Source organism: Lepisma saccharinum, chromosome 25 (genome assembly GCF_977018435.1).
Source record: "Lepisma saccharinum chromosome 25, izLepSacc3.1, whole genome shotgun sequence".
Lineage (NCBI taxonomy): Eukaryota > Metazoa > Arthropoda > Insecta > Zygentoma > Lepismatidae > Lepisma > Lepisma saccharinum.
Window position 1 is genome coordinate 31,812,357 of NC_139253.1, and position 20,817 is coordinate 31,833,173.

The window sequence follows — 20,817 nt, forward strand, 5'->3', positions numbered from 1 at the left end:
AAAGACACCCATGCCCAGTTCGAGATTAGAACACGGGAACTCCTCTGGTAAGATCGAAAGTACGCCACTTAACACACTCGGTTACCGAACATTCGTGTTTATGTTATTTATGCTACATTGATTTGGCTTATTTTTCTTAACTATTCTGCCAGTTTTTGCTACTAGCGAAGATGAAGACGATGGGACAGTCACAAAGAATACCTATTTCCAGGCCATCATTCGAACCCAGGAGCCTTATTAATGCTATGTATGTTCAAAGCTGTTTGTCTGCAAAATAGATAAACCCTGTGGCCAACAGGTCTTAAGAGTGCCAAAGGCTGCCAACCAGATTTCAGTTAGATGGCGCCTAGTGAACTCATAGAGCCCCATCACCGCTGCTGTATGCAGCTTGATAGATTAGATTGCAGAATGAATACTAGTTATTCACTTTGTCTGCTATTTATCTACTAGTTATATCCTGTGTGTTATATTTTGTGCTAACAAAATATAACACAGAGGATTTTCCTGAAGTAACTTGGATTCTTGCTGTAACACGATTATGCCTTGTTTCCATATTAAACACAGTTTTCTTTTTTTTTATTGTTAATAGCACTATACACGTTAGGTTTCCACCCTATATCTCATGGATTCCTATTGTTTGGATGGCAAGTGAAACTGTATGACCTCTCCCGATAAGGTTTTTCCATACCGTTCGGTAGGAGACGTCGTGGAAGTTCCACCTAGGACAATGGGCCTGCCTCTGCGTTGGTGGCCCTATACTATGGTGTGATAGTACATGACGTTTTCCGAGCTGTACGAGTTCGTCAGTTCTGGAATATTGCTGAGTCTGGAAGGTCCTACTGTGGCTCAGCATCCACTGTTGTTATGCTGGGGTGAACTTGGCCAGCTTACCACGGTACAATTACAGTAATAGCAGTAATCCCTGAGATATTCCATGTCACTTCAGGAAAATGTACGTAGCTATGTAATGAAGTAAGTATTGACAGTCAGTGTGTGTGTATGTAAATAGTACGTATGTAATGTAAGACCACTAACGGTTTTTCTTTTTTGGTTTGTAGATTAGTTGACTGATAGGTATATCAAGTGCTTTGTGCAATTTTTATTACCTTAGATTTAACCATGTTAATATTGCAGACTCAAAAGGAAGAATGGTGTATTACAAGAGATCGCTATGGACATAAAAGCGAGATCTTGTCACACACAGGTGCAATCGACATTTACATCGAGTGTATTTGCATGGGATATATCAAGTCGATTGCAGTTTTCCGACGCAAGGCTGTAAGGTACAAATGGCCTTGCGTCCCTCTTCCAACTGAAAAAAAGAGGCCCTCACAGACGGTAGAGACGTTGACGGCGTTGTGAGGCTTTGAACTGACATCTACCTGTAACAACCAAGCCTCATCTTTTCAGGATCTTAAGAGACATGTAGGTATTGCCCAGGAACCCTCGACATAATTATGGAAGCTATTGCACCGACAGGAAAGCAAATCAGATGTCCTAACTTCACGGCCTCAATATTAACAACACAAGGATGTTCACAGAGACGAATTCTAGCTCCAGAATTGTGGAATCTAAAATTGGAACCATCTCTAAAAAAATTAGGAAATATTTCGGGATCAAAAGCACAAATAGACTATGCAGATGACGTAACAATTGTAATATAAGGCAATTCAAGAACAGAGTTGGAAAGGAAGTCTAGCATTGCGATAAACTCTTTCGAGGACTTGTGTGATACGGCGAAATTGATGATTGCCACCCAGAACACCCCTTTATAATCCTAAAGGGTAAGCTGAATGCTAATCAACGCCCATAGATGAAACTCAGAGAACATTTTTATAAGAGTTTGATTTTTTGATTTTGATTTGTTATTTAAGTCCACTTTATGCACAGTAAGGCTAATCGAGACTGGACCTACAGTTTAAGGTGGGTTCCAAACCACTTGTGCCTCCACCGGGTATCGAACCCGGGACCCCTTGATTACAAAGCGACGACGCTACCACTGCGCCATCGGGGAGGCCCTTTTTATAAGAGTAAAGGAAGCTTAATATCTAGATGTGAAATTACGAGAAATGCAACGATGACATGGATTATGTAACTTCAAAAGCTGAGTCTGTAATAAATAAATTGGTAGCGCTCGTACATTCAAACTCCCTATGTCGCTTATTCATACTACAACGCGATTGTTACTTTCGACGGACCAATCTGAGAACACTACCTAAAATATACAAAAATAACCATCTACTTCACTCTGGACCCCTTAAAAAAACTAATCCGTAGAGCATAGCTGTCTCCTGCTAAAGAATCGATATATTGTTAATATAAAACAGTGCAATTGTAGGTTCGGTTCGGTACCCGGCTCTGAAATTCGCCCCTCCCAACAGTAATTTCTGGATCCGCCACTGCCCGGACGTGGTGCTGATTACATCACCTCCTCTTAGGGCCCAACCTCCACACTCCTTCATAGGATGGTGCAATCCATAGGGGATAGCCTTATCTTTCATTATACACTTCTCGGGGTGTAAGGAGTGAATATATTAGAAGGGATTCAAGTGCCAATCTCTCTTCCACGCAGCACACCCTAGATACTTCATTAGTACAGGTTAACGAAGTTCTGGAACGAGAGCCAGGATAATCCTCCGTGGGGTTGTGTGTTCTTCTAACGTGTACCCAGTGCTCCTACACGAGTTAATCTTTTATTAATGAAGTTCTCAGATATTTCATACCTTTTATTCCTGGATAGAACCATTCAAATTCCCTCATGATGAATTGTGATCGCGATCCTCTACTTTCACCTTTTCCAGGCCCTTATTGCATACAGTGATGGGTGCAAATGGCTAGAAGTACTGGCGTACCACAAAGTTTTAAAATGTCACACAATTGTACCTGCTCCAAACAAGAGAAGTTAAAGTATATCATCATCATATAGCTACACAGCGACCATTAACAAAATAACCTTCGCGCATCTTCCCCTCCATCCTTTCAGTTCGGCCCACGGAGGAGCCTGCTCCACTCTACCACTTCCCTTCCTCGCCAGTCTATGCAGGTTCTCTTGCTTGTGGTTTCACTATAGAACCTATATTCCACTCTGAGAATCAAAGTATATCATCAGCATATAGTAGCTAGAAACGATTTCCCACTCTGAGAATCAAATTATATTCATTAGCATCTAGCTAGGAACGGTTTCCCACTCTGAGAATCAAAGTGTATCATCAGCATATGTAGATAGGAACGGTTTCCCATTCTGAGAATCAAAGCATCCGTATCATCAGCATATAGCTAGGAACGGTTTCCCGCTCTGAGAATCAAAGAATATCATCCGCATATAGCTAGGAACGGTTTCCCACTCTGAGAATCAAAGAATATCATCCGCATATAGCTAGGAACGGTTTCCCACTCTGATAATCAAAGTATATCATTAGCATATAGATAGAAACTGTTTCCCATTCTGAGAATCAAAGCACCATTATCATCAGCATATAGCTAGGAATGGTTTCCAATTCTGAGAATCAAAGCATCCGTATCATCAGCATATAGGTAGGAACGGTTTACCACTCTGAGAATCAAAGAATATCATCAGCATATAGATAGAAACGGTTTCCCATTCTGAGAATCAAAGGGTCCGCATCATTAGCATATAGCTAGGAACGGTTTCCCACTCTGAGAATCAAAGAATATCATCAGCACAGAGCTAGGAACAGTTTCACACTCTGAGCACAGCAACACTCTTCTTTCTATTTAGGTTATTTTGCGTCGTTTCCGATCTTTTCGTGTTAATCATGACGAAAAGGATGAACAATGAACTCCTGAAATAGGATATGTGACAAGCATGATGATACACCCATGCATTACCCACGGCTCGAACCTGGGATCTCCTTATTCGTGGCGCGTTACACTGACCACTCCGCCACGGAAGACGCACATACATATTCCTAAGTGCTCGTGAAAGCAACTCGGAGGAAAAATTAATATTTATGCAATTGTTGACGTAATAACAAAAATTAATTCCTGTTCGTTTAGGATGGTATAACTTTAAATGGTAGGCAATCCACAATAATTGTAATGCGTTCGGGTTGTCTGTATACCGACTGTACTAGAAAAAATAACAACCAGCAGTAATCCATATTGGATGCTTTTTTCACACATGATCATCTTTTTTTCTATGAATCGAAGGACGACCATTCATGCAGCTTTCTAACATATGTTAATATCAATAATATATGTCCCTTGCCAATTCTAACATGCACAAGTTACCTTCACGCTATGTCACATTCTCGTCCATTAGTTGTTCTGGTGATAAGCATCGTCAACATGTCTGCACAGCAACGTGTTATTACAATTGTGGCGTCGCTATAGCAAAGCGGCGTCGGAATTAACATATGTTTTCCCTATAGTAAAGGGTCTTATTGCCACAATCTTCTTTCTATCTCTATAATGCGATGAATATTAATGATAGTGTTCTAGTAATTGCTAGAGGATAAAGTTTTTTGGAGACTGCTAAGGTAGTACTAGATCGATATATTTAACAGCTAATATGTTGTAGTACGTGAATATCTTTTTTCGTTTTTCTTTGCTGTTATAGTGTAACCAAGGTGAGACAGCTTGTTTGATTCCCGGTGGTCAGGAGCCCATGTGATTTTAAAGTGGGCTTAAACGAATGGTCTCTGTGGGCGAATGCGTTGAGTGATCAACATCGACACTAAAGGTCCTGGGTTCGCATTCTGACCTAAGCATGGGTTTTTCTTTGGGACAATGCAATCTGATGGCCATTCATCCTCATCGTCGCGATTATCTCGAGTGAAGAAAATCAACGTAAAATATAAATTTTAGGACCACTAAGGCGTCTGTTTTATATGTAAATTTGAACCATGAATCAGTTTCCATACATAATATCTATGTATGTATCTATATGAAACTCAAAGATAAACAAATCTATACATATCAATTTTCACTAACATTGCCCAGGGATGTCCTTAAATGGCGCCGGGGAGAGGTGGGGCCTGTGGACCATTCCGAAACTTCCACGTCCCCGCCAAATTTTCCGTGCCTTAGATAATTTCTAAAACTTTGCGTGAAGATCACAACCGGTTTCCTCCTTTAAGCTACTACTATAAATTATATGCGTATTATGTAATGCATGTTGTTAATATACAAGATACGTATATTGTGAAATAAAACAAGGGAGCTATCATAAACTGCCAAATTTACACACAGGAATTGTGCCTTCTTCCCTCAAACAAAGAAGAAGACGGGCAGAACTTCTGTTGTTTTTTTTTTTCAAATTAATACAAGCAAAAACAGTAGAAAATACAAGAGACGCGTGCACGTATACATACCACGAATCTGCAAAAACAGAAATAATCAAATTAGACCTCAATTTGTATGCAATTATCAACCCTCCTCAAAACATAACGTTCTTACACAGAAACGGCACAGCCAAAATATTACAAATTCAATCATACGAAAACCCAGGGTCAATATTGCTAAATGTGAAGTGCAACGTGGATGTTATAATACCTGACGACATACGAATTCACCCCATTTCCCCGTGTGGATTTGACAAAGCAATCCTACGTACACCATACTATTCACATCATGCCAGCCGCGTGGACAAAGAACCTGGACTTCTAACTTAACCTAACCTATAAAACATCTCCAGGGTTCAATGCCTCAGTCCTGTACCACAAAGACTGGACACTCGAAATTCCCCATCTAAACATAACAAAATTCCACACCGTATCTATTCACCCCACCCCCATGTTTTTCCAACACAAAGATTTCCCCACTATCATACTATTTATTTGGCTCGCCTGTCTAACATCTTCACGTTCTATCAACATAAAGTCTTTCATTTACTTCCAATCCTGCTCTGTCCAAAGAAAACACACGCCTTGACACCTGATATCCTATTTCGGTCTCCTAGTCATGCCATATCATACATAGTCATTGACATATTCACTTTCTTAATGTTTGTTATACAACCATTGCCTTTATCTACTATAAATTGAGAACATGTAAGAAACTCATACAAAGAAACAATGAATATCAAATTCCCACAATAAGTGCACCTATCCATCTCTGTCGAGACCTTTAGAGCCACCCCACACACCCAGCAGCAAGCCCCGCCAACCCCCTTAACACTCCCTCAAAGCCATAACCCTAAATCAAATCATAGCACCTCTCCAATACCTATCTTCTCCCAGGAATTCATCTAAAAAAATCATCTTCTTTAATCCGCCCCAATCTTGGCACCAAAAAAAGTATCTCTTCCTCTCTCAGAGCAGTCCGGATGATCCAGAAACGAACAACAGACGGAAGTGACGCCAGATCACCACCCAGTTCGTGCCCGCCCCCCCCCCCCCACAAATCTGATAAATAAAGTGCTTAAATCGTGTTACCACGAAGTGTAAGGAAAATAGTGTGTCGTACTAAAGTGATAGATTATAAAGAGATTCCACACCAAGGAATAAATACAGTAAACGAAAAAAGAAAGAAGAAAAGTGTAATAATATCAACAAAGGAAAGTGCATTAACACTCAATTATGCCTAGTGTAAACTAAGATTAATACCCAGGAGTATTATTAACAACTCAATACGCTGTTAAAAATCAAAACTACTCTACTTAGAGATAAATGAAAGAAAAGACACAGTTAGTGCCTGATTAAAAGGGGGAAAAGAGACACCTAGTGCAATAAGTGAAATAATAGAAGATCATATTAATGGAATGTTTTATATGTGATTTACTTGTTTTCAAACGGTGAAGACACATCTATTCATATTCATTGGTATTATTTGTATCTATTGGTTAGTTATAGTTCTACACTCATATATGTAATACACAAAGTTTGTAAATAAAGAAATCTCACACAATCTTCCTTCAAACCCAAGGTAACCACTCGAGGTGAGGGGAATGTGGAATGAAACAAGGGAGCCATCATAAAAATCTCAATTTTCTCAAGCCATTCACCGATACTCGGTCAGGAAGTCAGCAGTTACAGTACATTCCATCGCTGCGAAAGCAATGACGTCAGGGCATGCAACATTTCTACAAGGGCTACCGGGTTTTGTGGTGTAACAGACTCATCACAACACACAAAGCCCGGAACGATATATCAGCAAAACCCAAATAAAGCAACGACGTTAAAAAGGCCAGTAAATTTGGAAAAGGTGCCAGTCAATCGCCAGAGTTATCCGCGAAAGTAAGAGCCAGCAGAGTCTGCTAGCTTAGGACACTGCGACGAGCGTCGAAGGAGACCTCAGAGCAAACGCTACTCCGCCATCATCACACGGCAGCCAGCCAGCATTGCTCCTTTGGGCTGACGGGATTAGCCGTCTCCTGCTCCACCCTACGGGACCGACGCTTGTCATCTCCATCGCCACGAGTCCGGAAGGGAACCCGACGCAGTGAACAGCCAGGGTCTACACAGCCATCCGTCACCACGGCCGAGTCTTGTCGCCCGCGGATCCGAACGCGCCACTGTCTAGGCACGAAGTGAGAGGCTACGACACCACAAGAATTCAAGTCGCCAGTGCCCAGGCAGCCTACGCCGCCACAGAATCGGAAGACTGTGAGCTTCACGGGCAACGGAGAATAACACGAGCCTGACGTCTGCGCCGGACTGCCCGATCGAGAGGTGAGTTGGTCGACTCATAACATCCCTTGTTTCCTTCCACGCCACGGCCGAGGGTTTGATGAGGGAGATTGTAGGGGGACAATAAAGCGAAACCTCTAGCTCTATCATCCGAGTTCGACAGCGTTCACAACACGATCCCGCATAACCGCTGAAGAATCAGTGAACGCATCAATATATATATGTTGTACACACACACACACACACACACAAATTTGCTCTCCCCTCCCCCACCCAACACATCAGTCTAGCTACGTCCCTGACATTACCGCACGTATATGTATAATGGTTCGATTAAGTGATATCCACAAAGATACAGAGAGACGTAGTAATGTTCCTCACATTCTCTATCAGAGTCTAATGCGATCATTGACCCTCTCCAGCGACCATTACTCAAGATATCTGACACTGATAAGGGTGGGGGATGGATGGATTATAGAGTTGCGTACTAGTAGGGCGCCTCTGGATCTAGATCACGCTGATATAGTATAATGTGCATTGAGTGAACTCTTTACGGTCAGGCTGCCCAAGGATTAAGGTTCGAATCCCGGTGATGACTTGGGTGATTCAATAGTCCCTTCTAGTTCGCTGCACCTTTTGACTCTCTTTGCACCGAAGCGTCTAGTTGGTTACACGGTGCAACACAGACTCGTCTACTTCGTCAATTTGGTGTCAAGTAATGTATTTGGTGTCTGCACCGTTTGCACTACGTTCTGGAGCGGTGGAGCGTGTGGTTTATGGTCACGTGGTTCGTGATAACTAATCAAATGAACGTTTAAAGCAGCAGACAGGCATTTGTTGAATCTTCTGAACTTGAACACCGCTATTGGTCTACTTGGTCCAGCCTGACACCGGGCTACACCTGCACTACACCGAGTGTCAAAAAGTGAAGCGGGGCTATTATGTTGCTCCTTCAGTATCGTCGTGATTAAGATCAAGAAGTAGAAAGCTGCATCAAGTAAAGAAAGGGAGTACAGCAAGAAAATAGCTGTTAAAATGAACAAATCTTCTGTTTCAGTTTCGTAGTGTAAACTCTGAGGCATTTACAGATGTGGTTATCCTACTGGATCAGTTAAAATGTCCTAGAGTGGATTCTTCATCAAGGATAATAGAAATGAAAATATTTACACTTTTTTTCTGCCACTTTTGGTTAATCGAGAAGATGAGGATGAATGATGACATGATGAAGTTGATAAAGGGACACTTTGGAAGAACAGCCATGCCCAGGCCGGGATTCGAACCCGGGATCTCTGGCGTCGTAGCGCGCTGTACTAACCACTCTGCAAGTAACGTAGGTACTGCATAAGGGGATGATTTAAATGCACCTAGTAGAGGCGCCAACTTTTCAAAACCATGGTGTGGGCTCAAACACGTGAATTATAAGTTCACAAAAAATCTTATAAGTCCTCCCTTCTATGTATTGTGGTATTAATGCCCACCAACAATGCAACGTAACTTATTTCTTTAAAATCTGTTATTTACTGATTTCAATAAGCACCGGGCAAAATTAATAATTGATTAATTAATTAAATTATTGAATTTGGATTTTAAAAATACGCATTTGAATTTCTTATGTAGGTGTAGATCCAGTCCTGGTTAAACTACGTGCACAAGATGCATTGTAGGTAGCGTCTTTGCCTTGTAATCAAGGGGTCCCGGGTTCGATACCCGGTGGAGGCACATGGCACAGTGGTTCGGATCCCACTTTAAACCGTAGGTCCAGTCCCCATTAGCCTTACTGTGCATAAATTGGACTTAAACTCAAACCAAACCAAGATGCATTGTATAACAAATTTGTATTAAATATCAAAATTACTGGATTAATTTTGTTAGCAATCTGTACATATCCAAAGCGATATACAATAATATACAATACAATATATAGTAAAGTTTGTCTCCAATCCATATTTTTCTCCAGTGAAATAAAGCTAGAACAAAAGAAACGCATGAACAATACCTATTGGAGGTTCCGACGACTTCCTGCCATCCGATTGGTTAGTCACTGCGTTCTCAACAGGTTGAACCGCCTCTTTGGTTGTGTTACACCCCATGGTCAGCACGAAACACGCTCAAATGTCCTTGCCACGGTCAACATGGGGCAACGCGGACGCTTATTGAATTAACACCACCCTCCCCCACTATCACAGACAAGGAACTTCAAAAGTTTCTTCAGGAAACCGACCACACTGGCACACTTGACCCTCTCACAGACACTCGGCACACTCCGCGCGCGGGAACTTGCTTCAAAGCGGACGCGACATGCACCTCCTGTTGGCGCGGGAAGCGGCGTTCAACTGTTCAAGCCATGCGCTTAGTCGATAGACACACCCAACAAATCCCGACTCGATCTGAACACGAACTCTCCTCTCGAGTCACGTGACTAAATTATTTCCTCCCCCCTTCCTTCCTTCTCGTTTCCTGACTCCCCATATCCCTGGAGAACTCATACATACCTATCTACAAGACAATGTGTGAAACACTACGAAAACATCACACTAACGGCTGCCTTAGCACGGGAACAATCAGAATAATATATTGTAATATTCATTAAGCAGAGAGCTATGTATACACAACATCTCTAGGATACACATAAATACATAAACAACATGTATTTCTCTTTATCTCTACCTTGTATAAGAGAAATGGATATATTACTTCCCAATTGCCACACGATCAGTTTAACTTTTGCATTGAAGACACTCCTAGAAACCTTTTCACAGTAGCTCTTCTTGTAAAAATATTTTTAAACTTTGCTCCCTTCTCCCGTCAAAATTCTATTGATTTAAATATTCTATTAGTTCATCTGGGATGACTATCTTTCATACACGCATAAATTATGTAATTTGTTCAATCAGTAGCGGCGATTGCCTAAATTTGGAGAGGGGGCGCAAGGACAATTTACGTTCTCGTAACTGGCCCCCGTGTTCAATTAAGTTACCACCTTTAGTATATAAAGCAGGTATTATTTGAACACACACGTGTACACTTTCTGCTCTTTTTCGTTTCCTTAACCAAATATCACGTCATACTCACCCATTTCTATATTTTAGCAAAAATGATTTTCTTCTGCTCGATACGATGGTGGCCATTTTTCAAGATGATGGCTCTAACACGACTTTTTCTTAAATATTGTTTCCTCGCTTTTTTGGTTCACTTCTGACAATCCTTTTATTTTTATAATGCATTAACAAAAAAATGTGAAAGTTTAACTTCTAATCTCTTTCATCGATTTATACAGGGTGTTTCAGGGCTGATGATAAGCTGATACATTCATAACAGTTGTTCAAACCCCGGGGTTGTTCGAACATGTCACAGGCAGCGAGAATTCTTGCCAGTAGATCCTCTTCAGTCTCGACAGGTGTCTCGTACACAAGACTTTTCACATGACCCCACAAGAAGAAATCAAGTGGGGTCAGATCAGGTGAGCAAGCTGGCCACGGAACAGCTTGTGAAACTTGTGCAGGTAATAAAAGTATTACATCTTCATACACCGATTTTCGCTTATAACTTTCGACTAAGTCGTTTCCGGACCAGGGATCCTTATCTCAAATTGTTACATGTGCCCTTCTCCATCATCCCTCAAAGTTTGTATCATCAGCCCGGAAACACCCTGTATATTACATAAAAAACCATTGAAGTAAGAGGAAAATAAGGATGCTTACTCGAACATTCCAAAATGAAGTCTAAATAAATGTTCCCAGCTATACTCTTAGTTAACCATTTAAAATCCCATTTAAACTGTGGACACAGTCCCGATAGAACTTTTGTGCATAAAGGGGATTTGAAACCAATTTGTAGTTTACGAAACTCCTGCGTAGCCAAATTCTTAGCGCTCTTACCTTTGGTGCGAGAGGTCCCGGCGTCGATTCTCCCAAAATTTTGGCGTTCGCCCAGTACAGTGAGGACAATTTTGGAACCAATTGAAAAGAAGTACCAGACTACGGTTTTGATAGCCAGAAAAGAGAGATGATGGGATTCGATGCGCTGATAAAGCGTCACCCAATGAAAAAGCCGCTCTTGCAGGTCCTGTCCCTTAAAGAACTGTTGGGTTTGCCAATCTGTGTTGCGAATGAAAACAAAAATATGACAAATTTCAATTAAAGAAAGAATGAATATTTGATTGTTAAATAGCTAAGGGAGCTTTCACATCTAAGTGACAAGAAGAGCAACGTTTCACACTGCATCGACGTCACACTCTACATATTTAGTCTGCACTCCATTATCGACCTTGTAATCAAGGAATTCTAGGCTCGATACCTTGTGGAGGCACATTGCACAGTGGTTCGGTTCGATTTTGATTTGATTTGGTTTATTTTACTTCGATTTTTCTGCCACTCTTGTCTCATCGCGAAGATGAGGATGAGCGATGGTATGATGAAATTGATGGATACTCACAAAGGCTGGGATTCGAACCCGAGACCCCTGGCATCATTGCGGTTCGGATCCCAGTTTAAACTGTAGGTCCAGTCCCGATTAGCCTAATCTTCTTTGAAGTGGACTTAAAACAACAATTTTCAAAATATATAAAATTGTAGCTTGTCACTACCTTACACTATACTAAGCACGGCCGATCCTTCGAATCGAAGATTTCAAATTGCTTGAAATTCTCCCCACGCTATCATAGGCGTGCGCACGGGGGCAAGGGAGTGGGCAAATGCACCCCCTAATCATGGACGTCCGCAGATTGGATTTATTTCCACGGAGAGACAATCAAGGTATTTTACCATGGGGCATATTACCCTGATAATAGGGTTGCCCCCTCAAAAAACACATCTTGAATTTGAAATTATCGCAATTCTCCATCCCCATTATAATAATTAATGCAAATTATTATGACTGAACTCAAATTACACGTGTGAAAATGTACTTTTAGGTTGACATTCGTTTTCTAAGAGGGAGATGTGGCCATCCTTGCCCCCTTCCAGACGTCCATGAACCTATATTATTATATTTTTAGCTAGAAATTAAGGATAGAGGAATCTTATCGCCGTTATTGAACGATATTGTACTCTTAAAGAAAGTGAACTATTTTCAAGCCGATGAAAATTCAAAGAAACTACGGGGGAAGGGAGTGCAGTGGCGCAACTACAGGATCAGGGAGCATAACCCTCTCCCCCCAAACCTTGGACGGAAATCAATTTCAGGGGTCAAACATGGAAGTAAAGGAAAGCAAGACTAGCAGAATCTAAAAGTAACAGGACAAAGGATACTCAAGATGAAATTAGTTTTCATGTATTTCTTGCATTATTTCTTCCAGACGGCCAAGACCACCTTCAAGGGGGCACAGAGCTGCAATTGCCCCTCGATTTCAAATTTTATACAAATAAAAATATATTCTGTAAAATTTTCTTACTCGCTTCGCCCGCAATGTCTCCTTTTCTTACAGTCTTGTCAAGTTCAGAGTCCTGGCGGGTCGGCGGGAGTTGGCCCTGGACGCCGAACGATCTAAATGAAAGAAAAAATTGTGAGAGAGAATGACATGGCGCTCCATGAAACTTTTGGCGCCATATTAAATCAATATTGTTTTCATTTTGCAAAAATTTGGATCTGAAAATGTTCTTGCTCGCTTCGCTCGTAATTTGTTGTCTGTAATGCATTGTAAATTACTAGGGAGAGAAGTACTGCTGCTAAACGGTTTTATCTTAAATGCATGAACAATTGTTTGGAGGAAAAGGAGTGCGCGCATATTTGAGAGACAATTTATTTTATTTTTGCTGTTGGTTTGTTATTGGGCGATGAATTGATTATGTATGTATTATATTATATAGTATATATGTATGTATGGGGTGTGCAATATGCAATAAAACTTAAGCAGTGAAATAAAATTAGGTTTTCATTTTCCGACTGAACTTTCAGCAAGGATTTTGCCCCCCCCCCCCCCTAATCATAAGGTCTGCACACGCCTATGCACGCTATACTCTTCACACATGAGAACATTAATCCAAAACTTCACTGTCAAATCGTTTCGATAAAACTACAACAGGTGGCAGTACCTGTCTGCGGTACACTTATTTGCTGACAGTTGATCCTTGTAGCCTGCTGTCTTTACAGGTTTAGGGCAGAAAATGGCATGCACCGTCTCGAACGACTGCCACACGCAAACGGATAATATCTACATTGGCTGCCCCCACATGCAGATCTTTGCTCTTGATATTACTTTGCTCTCTAGCATAATTACGAGAGTGTGCGTCGAGTAACAGGAAGCAAAAAATAGCAACGATTGGCGGATTTTTCCCTCATGCATGTCTTTATAGTTACAGTAATTAAGCCTCTTCGATAACCTTTTCCCATTGGTTAAGAGAGACTGCAGTGCTTGAATTTCAATTTATTAATGTAGATCACGTCCCAGAATTTGCACGTCATAGCACATTGAAGATTGTCTATGGCTGATCGCATATTGATATGTTAAGATACAGTCCGGCCAAGGAAGACGATACTACCTGCAAAGGGCGATTCCAAACACGAGAGGGGAAGCAGGGAGAAGCACTCGTCAAAGCAGCCTGTGGTATTTCGCTTGTGTTTATTACCGCTTGCTGTGTTAGGTTTGTGATTTGTGATGGCTCTTACAATTCGCAATAAATCCTTTCGATGTGGAATAAAGAAAACTGGGACATTTTGACTCCTGTTGCACATTATACAAAGCACCCTCGTTGTACTAGAAAATGTCGCAAACCATTCCGTTACTACATTTATATTTATAATACTATGTACAATAATACTATTATTAGTGAATACTACCCTGATTAATGTTGTGTACACTACCATTCTGCTAATTATAATATTTACTAAGGAGATCAATTTGATTGAATGATCAAAATAAAGTTACTGGTTTACAAACAAGTTTATCTACTAATGTGAAGTGATGAATACTTTCCTGATATGTTCTGTTTCTTTCTGAACCCTTATATAATTCGTAAACATCGCTCTATGTATTTTCGCGGCGATGTTACTACGTTGAAACTTAATTGTTTCCATAGCAGACGATTTTCAAGGAACCCGCTTCCTGCCCAAAGTACAGTCACCCCTATTTAGCCATTGAAAACGTCCAGTTGGCGCATGCGCACTTCCGTCCATGGTCTCGGCTAAGGCAGCCAGACAATAGTTTAAAATGATAATTTATTCTTATACGGAATTTCTCACACAATTTTGTTAGTTTGGCGCATTCAGGTTGATTCATTAATAGACACACATGGAAGACCTGATGTAGGGAGCGGCTTGGGGACTACAGCCTTGGCCTTCATCTCCAAAGAGCCTCTACTGGCGAAAATTGCTTTAAAAATGAACACAAAATTTTAAAAATGAGATGGTAAGAATATAAAAATATACTCGAAGAATAGAATCTCGAATTAACAATAAAGTACTGAAAATAGCAAAAGTTACAAGAAGCGCTTTCAAATAACACTGACGCATGCTGGTTCGTACAGTCACCAGCAATAAAAATGGGACACCTAGATCCTGAATTACTAGCTTCCTTACATTCCGATATACACTGTATGTGTAGCCTAACTTTACGGTGATAAGTGAATTTCAATAGCAAATTTTCAATGGCAATTTCTGCCACCGCCGTGGAGTTAGGCAACACACATAACGCTTTACAGCGAAGCGATTATTTCAGGATCTTGGTGTCCCACTTTTATTGCCGGTGACTGTACATTTGCACTAATATTATCTAAAAAAAAAAATGTACTCACCTTTAAAGATGTGCTTGCCGCATCGTTACGTGGCATCTGTTGAAGAAATAAAAATAGTCATTGTCAGTTACTGATAATAATTCATTTGTATGCAACCTTTACAAAATTTGCATTAAATTCGACTTAATGAATTAACTTAGTGAACAGACTCATTAAGTATACATGAATTATAAATTCGAAAAGTATTGCTTTCATTATTAGCCTACTTGTTTAGTAATACACAAGTAAAATATGTAGAAAATGAAATGAAAATATACTGTATATATTTTCTACCTTTTTTGTACAATTTCCCCCCGTGTAACTCACTCCTTCTGCATCCTTATGTATATAATATATCTCGTATGTACAATACGCTTGGATCAGCGTCATTTCTGGCCAGGTTTAAGCTTTTCTAGCTCAGAAACATTTCGCTGAGATGTTGCGAAATTAATTTGTGGAGGGATTGGAGACTGTATGTGCTCTCTGCAGGAATCAGCTAATACACGGAGCCGTAAGACAAGGTTATCCATTAAACGTGTACTCGCTACTCGAAGTTCGATATCGGTTTACAAGATTTTTAAAAATACTAATAAGTTCTATATCAGATGGTTGAAACATATAATAACAACGATCCAACCGTAAGAGAAAAAATAAACACAAGGAAACAGGGAGAAACAAAAAACGAAAAACTATTTGTGGTAAATCTCAGAATATATGTCTTCTGTTCTCAAACTTCACGATACCGCAGCCTGGTGAATTCTTCTTTTGAAAGTCGATGACCCAATCCCAACAATTTTTTCATATAAATGCCTAACTTTTTAAACTTTACGCATTAACTAATATGCATCCTTGAAATTAAATAATAATAAATTAATTATGACATAACCATAAAGAATAATAGTTCGATGATGACTAGGCTTGTTGCAAATAAATAATTAGAGTTAAATTAGTTGTCCAGCATTGGATATAATGAAGTCTTGCAGTTTTCTCAGGTCAAAATAATTAAATTAATTTGGTAAGTGTTGATTTTTATTGGCACGTTGCATTTTGAACACCGAAAAATTCCAAATTAATCAGAATATTTGCACTACGAAATAGCTATTTGTTAATGAAAATTGCTGCGCACACTAAAATGACAAATTTCAGATGAACCTCTTCCAGCCAGGTATAATTGATGGCGGATCCCGGTGCCGGGTCGCGGACGGGCGGTTGAGAAGCACTGTTCATCCTTTATATGATAACATTTTAAGATTATATTTCTAGTCTAAGTCTGCTCTTCAATCGCTTGCTATCTATTTATCTTTCATTATTGATCGGTCTTTGTAGGTAATGCTTTCTATTGTAGCTATTTTGAAATGTTTGGAAATCAATTTATGGATTGATTTGGTTTATTTTACTTCGCTTTTCTGCCATTTTTAGCTAATCGCGAAGATGAAGATGACGAAGAGCCAGTCAAATAAGGACACCCATGCACAGGCCGGGATTGGAACCCGGAACCCTTGGTGTCGTAGGGCGCTGTGCTAACCACTCCGGCACGGAGGTCGGCTGCAATCGAGATGCTGCGTGTGTGAGTACGCTATTGTGCGAGAGTGCTTTCGTGTATTAGAAACATGGAAACATTACCCTTAAAAATCCGTCATCACTATCCCCAGAAATCTAGGACAAGCATATTCGTCAGAAATTTCTAAAGCCTCATTTTTTACACAGCCGAAAGTAACAAAATTCCTGTCGCTCCCTCTGTGACCGTTTTAGGTTCGACCCACCGTCTTTGATTCCCTTCAGGACACGTGCGTTCCGTTCTGTGTGTTATCTCATGTATTTCATCGATCCATCCATATCGTCGCGGTTAAAGTAAGGAGCATGATGGCGACCTTATATTTTCAAAATAGAACAATATTTTTTTATATATAGGAAAACAGTGTGAGCGCGTGTGCACATGCAACACGCGCGACATGGAAAAGGCGAGATTCATTTACATACGACCCGTAGCTGGCCTATCCCCTTCCTTCCTTCTTCCGTGCCTTGAACTTCTATCCCTTTCCAATCACGCAGATGATGCTTAGTGCCTGTTACCGCCAGTGTCATCCCAAACAGCGCGGTTCTCTTGCTCTTCTTATTATTTCAACGCTTTATCGAATAATGGTCTCTCATCACACCATTCCTAACAATGGTGAATAGGTAATTTTTTCACCACTGTAACTGAAAAAGTAGAAATGGTTGCAGAAATTAACGAACTTGAAGAAGTGGTAAAATGTTTGTTCTATTAAGGAGATGCTCCATCTTGCAGTCCAAGCTGATGTCAGCTTGGCAATTAAATAAATAGGAATAATTATTAGTCCAGGGGCATATGTTAATATTTCTATAGTCCGTGGGTTTTTGAATGAAGGGAATATATGACTACCGGTAATATGTTGCTAGTGTGGTACACAATAGGTACTACCATGTGTTTTGCCAGCAATTGTGGCAGAAGGCCTGTGTGACGTCGTAAATCCAAGATGGCTACCTCTTCATGCATTAACTATGAAAATCCATCATAACTCCTTTAATAGTGGTTTCTGAAAAATAATACTAGATACATGTTTGTTCATAATTGAAAAAGGAACAAAATTTATTCTTAGAGTTTTTTTCATATCTTTCACTGTTATGGAGATATATCTAGTGAAACTATTTCGTGCTCTTTTCTGGAAGAATTCTATGCATATTTTACACTTTACTTGACATTCTGGCATATAAAGGGGGGAAAATTACTACCTGTGATATTTTGTTGATGCCTACTATTGCGACATATTGCCTGTGGGATATCATACATCCAAGATGGCTGCCTCTGCAAACAAACAAAAACGACCCTATCTCCTTCACTCTTTTTTTGACCATTTGTAAGTTTGTTGGGTTTTTACACGAAGGAAAGATATGTGTATGGAGGATGCTTTCATTTGGAGGCATGCAATCATGTATTACAATGTGTCAGAAACCATACATGACGTCCGAAATCCAAGATGGCCGGCTTGGAGGTTCTGCACATGATATTCTTCTGCCCATATCCTGATTTAGAGTTCGATTAATAGATTTTTCCACAAGCATTTACTGTTAATAATTTGAAAGTGAAAAATATTATTATAATTTTTATAACTACAGTAGTGTCCAAAAGTTAAGCATAACTAAGACATTAGAAAATGTTTGATTAATAAAGTGACAGAACTGCATAAAACATTGTGAAAATTAATCAAAACGTTATATGGTATACAATAGAGTAGAAGGCATGAAATTAACAATTGTTTTTTAGTGTAAAGACACACATGCAAAAAATAAGAAAATAGAAGATACTTTCTTGACGAAGAAAAGAGGCTTGTATGGGGTGAAGTTACCCCTAACAGCTACACAACCCCTTGCAACGACGTAGCATGCTTTTTACAAGGTGGTTCAAGAGTTCTACAGGCAGCTGGTTCCATTTTCCATGAATAGGAGTGCGGAGCTCTGGAAATGTCTTTGGTGGAGGATCGCGAGCTAACTCGTCTCACACTACAGGATTTATGTCTGGGGACCTTGGTGGCCAGTCCATGCGGTGGATTTATTCAACTTGAAGAAAGTCATCCACAAATTTGGTTCTATGCGCACATGTATTATGCTATTTTCATAATTGAAGTTGAAATCTGAGCCGACTGAGTCTCTGAAAAGTCACATGTTGTTCGAGTACCTCGTTTCTCTGCCTCTGGGCAGTAAGAGTACCTCCAGCAGAGACGTGCAGCTCCGTACGTCCATTGAGCATGATGTCTTCCCATACCAGTATTCCATCTCGACCAAACTGATCCCTTTCCACAATATTCCTTGATTAAATCGTGATCGAGGTTCTCTCCAGATGAATGTGCGACGGGATCATTTTGCAAACTGAATCTGAACTGATCTGTGAAAGAGCACGTTCCTCCGTTCGTTCAGGGTTAAATTTCGATGATGCTGACTACACTTCAAGTGGGCCCTTCTGTACACTCGATCAAGCGGGACACACATACAGACCAGCTGTCCTGAGTCTCCAGTACACAGTTTGGCGAGAGAAACTCTAACCCCTGAGGTGGCTGCAAGCTTTGAGGACAGTTGTCTTGCAGGCATCGTTCGGTTTCGTCGTGCAGTTAAAGCCAGATATCGGTCCTGTCTTGGCGTTGCTACTCCTTGACAACCTTGTTCTGTTCTACCATGAACATCTACTGTGTCTTGGAACTGTCGCCAAAGCCTGGAAATGACTGTGGCACAGTCAACGCTGCCGTGACTTCAGTCTGTGTTTGACCTGCTTCCAGGCGCCTGATGATTCTTCGCTGACGTCTATGTGCCATGTTCTTACTGTACATTGAACACTTTACCAAGAGATTGTCCTCCGATCACAATGAGCGTTCGATACAGAATGAGGCACTCTTGTTCTGATATATTGTGTTTTGTTTATCTTTCAATCATGGGCCTATTTGATACTATCAGTACTGTTGGTTAAGCGCGTAAGGTGAGTTATACTCCTTGAAGATTATTTATGGTGATCATGCAGAACTGTCATTTTTCTACTTTTTGGACACTACCGTATTATGGTAAATGAGTAATGACGTCGCCTGTGACTTCCTCATTCAATATTCTCTGGAGATCTAGGCAGTGTAAATATGACAGGAATGATCTTCTTGTCATCCTCATTTTCTCTTTTCCCATCAACAGCCTATTGAGGTGGGTAGATTTGGATGATCCTTTTCTGCTCTTATTTGACTCCAATACTTGGAAATAACTTCTTCTGATAAAAAGTGTGAGGGAAACTTTGGTTGGAGAAAGATGTAAGCCTTGAACATCCCTTTTCGCGAACAGATACCATCGTAATTTGCCGAAATATTTGTTTTTGGTGTCATCAAAATCCAGTCATCAAATTCGGGGTGTAAGAGAAACCCAAATATCAACCTCACTTCCAATAAGTACACCCTGTACTGTATTTTGCAGACTAACATTGCTCTGAAGTCAACGGCCTCCCCGGTGGCACAGTGGTATCGTCGTCGCCTTGTGATCAAGGGGTCAGAGTTCGTTACCCGATGGAGGCACATATAGCGGTTCAGTAGGTCCAGTCCCAATTAGTCTTAGTGCGCATTAAATGGATTTAAACTAAACACCAACTAAATCAATCAATCAATGCTCTGACGTCTGGGCCCATGGGACTTGCGTTGTGTGCTGCCCATATGTGTTTGTGATTGTCCTTTCATCTATTTCATCTTATAATTCATTTTCATCTTTGAAATTAGCCAAAAGTAGCAGAAACGAGAAGTAAAATAATTCAATTCATTCTGTCACTTGTTCATCGAATCCATGAGAACCAAGCTTTGCAGGAGATTCAAGCACATCATCTTCTGCACCATCAAATGCGTTCATCAACCATGCCTTCTTTGCAAGTACAAACACAAACTGGGATACCATTAATAGATAGTGTGAACGCTACCGCCAAAGTGACCCTCGCACCTTTCGCCAGGAAAAGTTACTTCCAAGTATTGGAGTGAAATAAAAGC

General features: G+C 40.5%; 1 protein-coding gene across 2 annotated transcripts in view; it reads right to left on the reverse strand.

The window, feature by feature from the left end:
* LOC145978632 (uncharacterized) overlaps positions 1 to 9,900 on the reverse strand; it is a 495,167-nt gene extending 485,267 nt beyond the window's left edge. Inside the window, exon 1 of one of the 2 annotated variants that reach the window (XM_083111381.1) lies at positions 9,586 to 9,900. In XM_083111381.1, the coding sequence (XP_082967507.1) occupies positions 9,586 to 9,679 (94 nt within the window). In that variant the 5' untranslated portion in view covers positions 9,680 to 9,900. The remainder of the gene's footprint in view (positions 1 to 9,585) is intronic. The other variant, XM_083111383.1, reaches the window with a different exon arrangement.
* Between the last annotated feature and the right edge of the window lie 10,917 nt (positions 9,901 to 20,817).